General features: G+C 39.0%; 1 protein-coding gene across 1 annotated transcript in view; it reads right to left on the bottom strand.

Annotated features, from left to right (window-relative positions):
• Window positions 1–7,912: 7,912 nt before the first annotated feature.
• The window catches only part of NFX1 (nuclear transcription factor, X-box binding 1), a gene marked incomplete at its 5' end in the record, with an annotated part of 38,708 nt that continues 35,107 nt past the window's right edge, over window positions 7,913–11,513 (bottom strand). Inside the window, 2 exons of the mRNA XM_010188467.1 lie at window positions 7,913–8,005; window positions 8,935–9,036. Coding sequence (XP_010186769.1) covers window positions 7,930–8,005; window positions 8,935–9,036 — 178 coding nt within the window. The remainder of the gene's footprint in view (window positions 8,006–8,934; window positions 9,037–11,513) is intronic.

Below are 11,513 nucleotides of genomic sequence, written 5' to 3'. Positions count from 1 at the left end.
ATCTTTGTTTTGTTTTGTTTTGTTTTTCTCCTCTGGCTGACCTCATTCTAGCTGCTGGAGCAAGTTACCACACCGTCACCCTCTTCCTTCCTAAACCACTGAATTGTGGACACCTTTCCTATTCTTCCTCACTGATGGCTATGTGGCACTGCTGCAAGACCACTGTATTATAGACTGCCCACAGATTTTACACTGTTCACTTGATGCAATATTAACAGTAATAATAGCAACCTAAGAGTGTGGACCCTCAACCTGAAAGGCATAGGGGAACACCAACAAGTTAGCACATGCAGTCATAAAAGGCCACCAAGAAATCCCCAAGCAAGCCCTGCCCCATGCAAAGAGGCTGATCCTGTGAGTCCGGTCAAGAGACCCGTGTACCCTGATCCAAGCTGCCAGAATGACCCACTGTACTGAAAGACACAGGCAGCATTGCGTGCTAAAATGGAAAAAAAACCCCACAGAACAAAACCTCTGACTTCGGGAGAATGTGTAGGTAGGAACCGTAAGTGTGGGCAATTTGGCGCTGGCTGAGGTGTCTGCAAGCTTCTTAGCAGGCTTGAAGCTGGGGAGGGCGGTAGGGGGTGGGCAGCATCCTGCTGTAGTTCCACTGCTAACTCCGTGGCAAAAATGTAATTTGGAATGCATATCTCTGTTTTCTGCATACCCTTTATGTCATAAAAGCATAGCCCTTCCCTGCCTCTAGATTTCTGAAGCACAGGTACTCGTTTACATTACAGATCTATCCATAGCATATTCCATTCTTCCAGCCTCTACATCTGTGATACTTTCTGCACAGGCTTTGCATTTCTCACAAAAAATCAAAGCCAAATAAGCAATTTGTTTTTTAATGGCCAGAGACTTGTGCTTCTGCAAACATTCCCAGAGCTGCACATCTTGCATCCATGTTAACTGCACAGCCATGCAACAAGCAGAGCTGGCAATATATAGGGTTACAGATGAGACTACACCACCTGTGACTAACACAGCACCAAAGTTTCTTGCCCTAAACAACTTTCTGACATCTTTAACACTGTGATAAACTTGACCGTGTGAAAAGGGGAAGGAGGTGTTGGCATATCTATGGTGATTGATTGGCTTAAACATACCCCAATTTTTTTCCCCTCGGATAGGAAGATGATGCACATCTAGCATGCAGTAGGTCTTTAGGCAGGGCGATCTCAATATGTGCACAGATCACCCCAGTTTGTGAGGCAGCTCTTTTGCACCAATTAACAGCTGCACATCTCTTGCTTCTTTCATTGCTCCAAGTCCTGAAAAACTCCCAGCAAAAACAGAGGTCACTGTTACCATTATTTAATTAAATAGTACTCATATGTCTATAATTTTAGAATGACAGATTGTAGTGTTCTGTGTCCTATGCTCCCGCCTGTTCTTACAGTAACGATAACCAAGAGGAAAGTCTGATGAAAAACACAGCTTTCATTTACTCTGTAGGCGAGTACTGATGCAGCCTAAACTTCTCTCCACTTTCATGTTGCTTAAATTAATAGTGGGAGAATATAAAGACCTGTGCACGCTGATATCTTTAAGATGGAGCTGAGCATAATCACCAGGTTCAAAGATGAGTGGTTAAAAGAAACATTTCACACAGTTCCTGTAGTGGTACCTGGCCTAAGCTAACAAACCTGTATTCTACATACTGCCTAGCTCCAAATCCCCTGGATGTGCCACCACATGGCATGTTCAGGACAACCAGGTGATCAGTCAGCATCAGTTCATGAAAGGCAGGTCCTGCCTGACTAACCTGATCTCCTTCTAAGACAAGGTGATCCACTTTAGTGGACGAAGGAAAGGCTGTGGATGTTGTTTACCTGGGCTTTAGTAAAGTCTTTGAGGTTCCCACAGCGTTCTCCTGGTGAAGCTGGCTGCACATGGCTTGGACACACGTGCTCTTTGCTGGGTAAAACACAGGTTGGATGGCCAGGCCCAAAGAGTGGTGGTGAATGGAGTTAAATCCAGTTGGTGGCTGGTCACAAGTGGTGCTCCCCAGGGCTCAGTGCTGGGGCCAGTTCTGTTCAATATATTTACAAATTATCTGGATGAGGGGATTGAGTGCTCCCTCAGTAAGTTTGCAGATGACACCAAGTTAGGTGAGAGTGTTGATCTGCTTGAGGGTGAAAAGACTCTTCAGAGGGACCTGGGCAGCCTGAATCCATGGGCCAAGGCCAACTGTACGAGGTCCAACAAGGTCAAGTGCTGGGTCCTGCACTTGGTTCACAACCCCATGCAGTGCTAGAGGCCTGGGGAAGAGTGGCTGGAACTGGAGTTTTTGAGGCTGGAGAAAAGGAGGCTCAGGAGACACCTTATTGCTCTCTACAAACACCTGAAAGGAGGTTGTAGCAAGGTAGGGATTAGTCTCTTCTTCCCAGTAACAAGTGAGAGGACAAGAGGAAATGGCCTCAAGTTGCACCAGGGGAGGGTCAGATTGGATATAAGGAAAAATTTCTTTACTAAAAGAGTTGTCAAGCATTGGAACAGGCTACTATGCCTTGATCTGTGCTCTGAAAAAATATTCTTTCAGCAGAAGAAAACAATTTTCTATTGTGAGAAACACCTGTATTTTCCATAGAAATGTAAAATTGGACACACTGACTTAAACAAAAAAAAACTATACAGTGCTGGAAACACTAGCTCACAGGGCAGCACAATAAGACATAAGCTTCAACCGCAGCAAGTGTACCTCACCTATGCCACAGCCCTGCTCTAGAAGGAAGCAAAGAATATTCAACAGCAGATTTCACCCACTGAATATAAAGGCACACACCCCTATCCTTTGGCTGGAAGCTGAAAGGATCCACATGTTGCTATCTGCAATAGGGTCCTGTCAACACTGAAGGATTCCTAGGATCCTCCTGGGAGCTGGCTTTTCCCTGGATAGCAGCAGCATGGTCTCATTACCCCTACTCAGGAAGCTGCATTACTTCCTCCAAAAATCTCAAGATGACAAAGACTAAGAAACCCAGTCTAGAGCTCAGAAGTAGCCAAAAATACAGCTTTTCTAAAGATGTCCTTCCTAGTGTCTCTGCCATTCTGGTTCATGGTTAAAGAACAAGTGTATAGACATTAAAAAATTTACACATCAACCATCTTAAGATTCACCATCTTGGTAACAAATGCAGCAGCATTTTAAGCAGCAAGGCTGCTGTTGGGAATTCAGCATCTACAAAGTCTAACATACTCAAAAACTAACATTGTTTGAACAGCAGCACCCATCTAAGCATGTGTTTGGTTTTTTTTAACCTAATAGGGGACTGTTGTGAACATGCCATGACTTGAATGACTATTTCCAAACAAGGCCAAGATAGTGAACAGAAAGCAAAATTGATTTGTCTCTTCTGCTGCCGCTTATGCACACTGATAACAAGTTTGGTCACCTCCTAGTCAAGGACAGTCCGACTGTGACTGAACCAAAAGTATTTTTCTTCAGGAAGAGATCTCCCATTAAGATCTGCTTTGCAATGCTCATATACCTGCTATGTGCCGTCTTCATCCTCCAAAATATCCTGAGAAAAGTCTTAACTTACTGGCAGTTGAAGCAGTAACATAAAAGGGTTTCAGCTGTCTTCCAAGAACTCTTCAATCTCAGATCATTTATTGAGTTTCCTTGACCCATTTTATACTCCATCTAAAATATCAGGTCACGCCATTGTAATTTTTTGCTGCTGTTCTTCATTTCTGTGGCTTTTGACATTGGAGATGCATTATTTGGTATTGAAGTTGAAGAAGCAGTTCCAATAATTTCAAACTTCTGATTTTCAGACTGCTCACTTTTTGAGTTTCCCTGCCACCTACTGAACTGTGTCAGCAAAGATTTCACCACCCCCCCACTAACATTTGTCATCCTGCATTTTCTAAATCTAATGCCCACAGAGACTTTTAAGTGAGGTTACTCCTCACTCCCCTTTGCCCCATACCTCTCTTCTTTGCAGTCACAATTACAACTGAATGGTGGAGAAACAATGAAGAGACAACAAGTTAAAATAATACATTTTATTCCCAAGTAGCATTTAGGCTGACATAGTAAAGGGTTTTTCAGATAACCAAAATGTACATTTCTAGTCTGATAATCAACTCTCCTGTACATCTGAATTCCAAGAAGGCAGCAAATAATCCTTACTCTCCATTTGCTGGGGAGTCTTTCTTTACCTGGTTCATTCTCCTTACAGCATTCATTTGAAATCACTTCAAATCCAGGAAATCACACCTCGTATTTCAAAATTTGAGGAAAAGGACTCCCCTCACTTTGTTTCTCAGTGATATCTCAGTCTTCCAACTTTGGAATGCCAAGACAAAGCTTGCAAACAAGTCCAAAGCACCAAACTTTCAACTTAGATTTATTTTAGGTTTATAAAGAAAGTAATTTCATAACAGGAACTTGAAAAAAAAAATCAAGTCAAATATAAAACTTAACAAATAACTTAAGTGTTTTAGAACAATTTTACTTCGCTGATTTCATTATGCAGCAGATATTGTATGAAACTGCCACAGAAACAGTGGTATTGAAGTCTACTTACGCATCTTACACAATTTTAGATTAAACCCAAGCACTGAATATTCAGAGCACTTTAAACATGTTAAACGATATAGATAGGTAATAGCACAGCCCAAATGCCAAAGTATCTGCTTATTTTATGCACAATTTTAAAAGCACTTCATGAGGTTGCATGAATTCCAACTGACATCACAATTTATTTCAAAAGATGCTTATTGCAGATTACTTTTTTCAAATAAATTTACAAGAAACAGTATCATTCTTAGGGCTGTGGAAAATTACTAGCCTATCGAAGTGTAAGTCTTGGTTCCAGTGATGCCAATAGGATTTTTGTCACTGACTTCACTGATGCAAACGTTTCTTTTATCCACTCATTCTTCTATTAGATAAAAGGTGTGAAGTCCAGCTCAGATTTACAAAGTAGCTATTTGAAAAATACTTCCATGAGGCACACGTGCAATATGAAGATGAATTATCACAGATATCAAAACTACAGCCTTTAGTACTATTCCATATGAAAGTTACAGATACATTGCAGCAAAAGCAAACCAGAAGAGAGAGGACAGCACCACTGTTAAACTTTGCTGAGTTCCTTCTTAAGGCTATATAACCATGTTCTGGGAAGAAAGACATCAATACTTCCTTTTTGGTATTACTTTCTCAGGTAAATGTGTGGTATCATGTTTTTAACCAAGTTATTAAAATGCATTTCAAAATAAATGTTTCTGTACATGTGACTTGCTTCGTAACTACAGATACACTCGAGCCACCATGATATAGAGATGTGTAATGTACAGATCTATAAAAATATTTTAACATTCACATAGTTAAGAGGTTTAGTTATGAGAGTTGACTTTTCAGTATGAACAGGTTCAGTAATAATTATTAGTCTCATCTCGAGAAGCTGAAGATTATTACCTGCGTTTTCTCATTAATAGCAGTGCAGAATACTTGACTGCTGAAGTACATCTCACCAAGGTTCACATTTTTATGTTAAAGCCATAATCTGATAAAAATCTCAAAGAGCAGAGCTAAATATAGTGCTATTCAAACCTTTTCAGTTTTAAATTTCAAATCAGAGGTGCAAATGTGAAGTTTCAGCTATATTAATGTGAAACTGTGAAAAGTTAATAGGCTTCAGCTTTATTCTGTTTATTATCCACTAAATGGCTTTGGTTTTCTGTAATATTAGGTCTACCTGTGGTATATCAACTGCGTGTGCTCCAGTGTACGTGCAACTGATTTTACTCTCTCAGCTCACCAGACGCGTGTGCCACCTCCTGTCCAGAACCTACCTCAGCAGTGTAACTATGTACGCATAACACCTAACAGGTGTTACTAGCTTGGAAACAGTGCTATATTAACATAGCTTTGAGTCTCAAAACCAGAATTAGCCTTCGTCTGACCACACTGAGCTGGCACTTGTCTGCAAGCCCTGGAACAGACACACTCCTCACAATGAAGGGACCGAAGAAATACATTCCTGGATAGACGCTGAGCAACTTATTTCTTCAGCTGAATTTTGCAAAGCAGTATACCTTGTAGAATCAAACATCAATTTGCTTAAGAAATTAAGGGCCATATAAGCTATGTTAATTTATTTCTCATTTCTGTTTACAAAACAGCAGACAAAAAAGGTTAAACCAATTTAAACCACTACATGCAAATTAAAAGTCTGAACAATCTTGAGGGTTGAGAATCCTTCTGGTAACTGGTAACTGTTTTACCTGGAGCATATGTGTTTCACATGTTTAGAAACATGTGAGAATGCCTTTTTTCTTTTTTGAGAGATAATAAGCTCCTACAAAACCAGGCAATAACAGCATGCATTTTAATTTTCAAAACATTCTGGAGGACAGATACAGTCTGTTAGTTTGCTGCTTATCCTTTCCTGTTTTCACAAGCTGTTCAAGCTGAAATACAGCCACAGAACGCTGCACAGTTAAGGCTCAGGGTTGTGTGATAACTGTAAGTGAATCTATGTATGGATAACCACTTTCCATCTTCTTGGCAACAAACCTCACACTGCACCATAGTGAGCTGGCTGAAAAATACATCAAAAAACAGATGACAAGCCTCCTGCTAGACCTGGTTTTTCATGACACAAAGCCCCTTTTAGCTGCAGTTCTGATGCTGTACAGGGGACTCGCCTCTAGTCAGACACAAGGAACAAGAAAGAGTGCATCAGCGTCAGAGTTACTGAAGTTACTAGTTCAAAAAAACCTTCTCCTCAAGAGAACAGGTATTACTCAAATTCAGAGCTGTGCCAGCTCTTCTGATCAGACCTACAATCTCCTCTTCCAGATAGCTTACTCACCTCCCTCAACTCATCACCTGGAACAATTCACCCTCTATGAGACCACTATGGTAACTGTTTCTCTGCTTAAACCATCATCCCATTTTGTTTGTAGCACTTCCCAGAAAACAAAGATCATTCATTGCCAAACAATTTAGACAGATGATCTTATAAATTTTACAAATATTGTTCCAAATTCATAACATACTTAAACCAAGCTTCCCATATTCCGCTTCAGCTTGCACAGTATGAAAAAAAGATTATAAACCCCTAATAAAACCATGCAAAAGAAAAAACCCAGAAGACCATCAAGCTAACATATCTAAATACAAATTAAACCAAACAGAAACAAAACAACAGATAAAGTCTGGTTTTGTTCAAGGTCTTGAATAACAAAGTACTAATAATTTTCTTGTGTTGGTTATTTTGGGGGGTGGGTTTGGTTTTGGTTTGTTTTTGTGGTGGTTTTATTTTTTTTAAAGACATCAAATTTGAGATAAAGCAAAATAAGTCTTAAATTCCCACCTTCCCCAAATCCTGGTTCTTCAGGATACCAAAGGAAGCCTGTGTTCTCAATGGGCACTTAGTGTACATATTCAGATTTGCACTAAATTTTATGTTTCCTTCCATGCAGAAGAGTAACTCAAATGCCCAAATTTAACACATCAACACAAAAGTGAACTAATAAAATACAATAACGTTTTAAGAATATTTTCATCAGTGTTTTTAACACAGATTCTTTCTGGTCTATTTTAACTTGTGTGAGATATGTCAAAATAAATCTGAGTTTTATCATTGTTCTTACTACCCTCAAAAATATATTTGATTACTGGTTCTCTCACTTTAAATGCACCAGTGGAAATGTACATCACTCTGACAGCACATCAGATAAAAATTTGCACCAAACCCAGGTTTAAAAAGCTATACAACTGTTAAGTATTATGCAGTTACATAAACTGTAAAAATACATAACTTTTTAAAGTATCACAATCAATGTAATTTTAGATGTTAAATCATGAATACGCCGGACAACTGATCATTTGACGGATAACCAAAAAGCACCTCACACAATAATTTAATATCTTCACCTCTACAGCACAATTCGTCATCAACCGCTTCAGTCCTGGACATCAAAGTAGTCAATTACCGGCTCTTCTTTTAATGGTTTGGATAAACCACTGTTTCCACTACTCCTGAAATTGTAAGAATACTAAATGTCATTCATCTGCAGGAAAAACAAGATACTAAGTAAACTGAAATGACAAACTCCCATGATGTCTCAGTGTGCACATGCACACTGTATCAGTGAATAACATGCGCTTAGACATGAGTTTTGCTCTAGATACTTGGTTCTGAAACAATTTAAACTTTCTCAGAACACCTTACTTTGTATCCCAGCAGCACTTCAAACACCGGATAGCTACTGCAATAGTTACTGCAGAATTAAGCTGTCCCTTTCTGCAAATGGTACTTCACAGAACGTGATTTCAAAGGCTAATTTGGAAATAACCGGGAGGAGAAAAGTTCTGAAAGGCAAACCTGAACAAAGAATAAGGCACTCATTAAAAAGTTTGCTCACTAGAAGATGACTACAGGTACCCGAAGCTGGCAGGTCATACAAAGTAAAGACTGTTCTAATTAGGCTATTCACCAAGAAGCCTTATATAGCCCATCTTCAGTAGTTTTCACTGAGAAAAAGGTAGTTCACCTTTAGCCAACTGTGCAGTCATATCTACACAGGAAAAATACATTTACTACTTGTCCAAATAAGTAATTTTATGCCAGTAAAACATTATTATCTTACACAGAACAAATAAAGGTAAAAAACATTCCAAAGTGTCCAAAACAGCCATCTCTTCCTATCAAATCTTTATTAAAATTTTTTTAAAGTGCACAGTATTGGTTATATTACTACTCCTACACCACGTAGTCAATCCTACATTTTCTTAGCATTTCATTTCAGGTTTATTTCTGTGAAAAGAAATAGCTGTGCAAGCTCCAAAGCTGTGTGTGGGTTGAGACAACAAGGAAACAGGGAGTATAACGCTGAAGCTCAGGAATGCTATCCTGAGGTAACTCCGCACAAAAATGAAGAATACTGTTTTAAAAACAAATTCCTTACTTATCTGCTTGTTTGTAATGAGGAATAGGAGGCGGAGGCCTGCTCTGCATTTCTTTATCTAGCACAGAAGTTAAGGTATTGCTTGGACAAACAGACTTCCCTCTAGAAAAATAAAAGAAAGGTTATTAAATTCAATAGGAAATTATATTCATTAACAAGTTAGGGCAAAAGGGTTATGTTTTTAAGTAGTGTTTCTGGTGTCAGAGTTCATACTTGTACACTTAAATCATCTATTCAAATATTTAATTTTCCAACCATGGAGACCAACAGTGTGCAAAGTCTATTTTCATTACCAAGAACAAGATACCCAGTACTCTTAATGTCTCTTGATTGCTGTCTATAGAAGATGCAGGAGCAGCTCACTAGATGCAAGTGCTGGTGCCCAGACTCCTTTCTTTCTGCACCTGCAGCGCATAGCTACTTTCTACTATGAAGTGCACAACATTGTCAAATGTTAGAATACCAAAAATGCAATACCTTCCATTCAAAGGCAACATATCTGTTCTTTTACAGAAGAGAAAGATCAGAATCAACAACTTAACAGCTTAACTTAGCATCATGTGAACACAGTTCACTACATCTTCACAACGTGTTAGCTAATGTTTTGGAAACACACTCTCAAACTCTGGCAGTAAGTCACATTAAACTTCTTTATCACTCAAAGCAGCCCTGCTAAGCAGCACTCTCACAGGAACAACGCAGCAACACTGCCTCTTCCTTGTCAGCTGGCTCGGGTGAACAAGATCAGGAAAATAACATTATGCATTAGGGAAAGGAAAAAAAACAACCAGCTCCTCCTGCCCTCCACACTAGTTACAATCTATTATGTGATCACAGTCATGGAAGGAAGCAGTCCACTTGTGCCTGTCCCATCTGCAATGCAAGGACCACCCTGTAGCTGTGGTGCAGAGCAGCACTTTCTCCAACCTAGGGGGATAGTGTACTTTAGCATGTATATTTATATACTTTAGGCATATATTGGCTGGGAATCACACAACTTCAGTATGGCAGTTCATGCCCAAAGGCTGCACTGGCTGGAGAAAGAGGAATGATATTAAAAAAAATAAAACCTAAACAAACAAACAACAAAACAAACAAAACAAAAAACCCCACAAACCTAGACTGTTCCCAAAAAAGCATCTAATAATAAAAAAAATATATATTGCCAAGCACACATCTCTCTAGCAGGCTGTGGAGATTAGTCTTAGTATTTCCTATAAATTCACAAGCCACTTTCAGGACTGAGCTTGCTTTATTTCAACTTCCAGTCACTCTTAACTGCAAGACTGAAAAATGTCCAGTATCTTTTCTGTTCACAGTTTCTTTTTCAACTTTTCTGGGGCTGAATAAGCTATATAAACTAAAATTCTTAAACCTTGTCAAGATCAATTTCTTATCCTTCTTGCACCTTCCTCTAAACCCACACTACTATTTTGAAACCAAACAACTTCCACTACACTAAACTGATTTGCTTTCTTATTTCTATCTGAATGGTTTCGATTGGATATTAGGAAAAATTTCTTCACTAAAAAAAGAGTCATCAGGCATTGGAATGGGCTCCCAAAGAAGTAGTGGAGTCAAGATTTTTCAAAATTATATTACATTTACATGTACATTCTAATACCAAGTATAGTGTCCTGTCAGTTGAGAACAGCTGATTTTTCCCTTTTGTATAAAATGTGTCAAAACTCCTTCCCTCCTTCAGCTCCAAGCCTGGCATTTAAAGCCAAATGCTCCCACTCTCATTTCAGTTACCTCTCAACTGTAGAGCTCTATCTGAAAAGACTAAAAGAGGACAAAGGCAGATGGGAGAACATTTTGTTGTCTTCTTTCATTTTTACAAACAGTGATATGGAAAAACAAGGAAACCCAATTTACTCTAAGTAACTAGGAAAAAATAAAAGGCTAGAAAGGTCCGCACCAAGCAAAGTAAGGTGTCTGTCTTCACTCTAAAACATTAGGCTGAATCTTGCTTTTGTAGCAAAAAAAGAAAATAAATGAGAGTTCTGGAATGCAGGAAAACAGAATACTTGGAAAGCACATCTGCATTTATTTCTATAATTAGCCAAGAAAAAAAAATCTTACTAGAAAAGAGACTGTTACTGCATTCCAAGAGAGTAAATAGAGCAGCTCTGCTCTGAAGTGAAATGTTCCCAGGATGTAGGCAGTTAATACATCAAACCTTTTAAAATGAGGAGGGATCAGGGCCTTGTGGACAGTTAGAGGAGCTTCTGGAACCAAATTTGCTTTCATAACATCAAGGGCTAGCCCTGTTTTTGCTTTGACAAGATTTAGCATCCCTCAAAGAAAAAAAAAACAAAACAAAACACACACACAAAAAAGAAGCAGAAGAGATACAGCAGACTGTCCAGCTGTGGAACCACAGAGGCTTTAGAAACAAAAACCTATCAACTCACACTGAAGAAAAGCATACACCACTTCCACTAGACCAACTCCAGTCTCCCCAGAATTATGGGAATGTTTCTATTCATTAGTTAAAAAAAAAAAGAAGAAGAAGAAACTAAACAGCCAATCAGATTCAGCTCATCTGGAATAAAACAACTGAAAAACTAAATAAC

Source organism: Mesitornis unicolor, unplaced genomic scaffold (assembly GCF_000695765.1).
Source record: "Mesitornis unicolor isolate BGI_N332 unplaced genomic scaffold, ASM69576v1 scaffold11360, whole genome shotgun sequence".
Classification (NCBI taxonomy): Eukaryota; Metazoa; Chordata; class Aves; order Mesitornithiformes; family Mesitornithidae; genus Mesitornis; species Mesitornis unicolor.
This window is presented reverse-complemented; position numbering and strand designations above follow the sequence as displayed.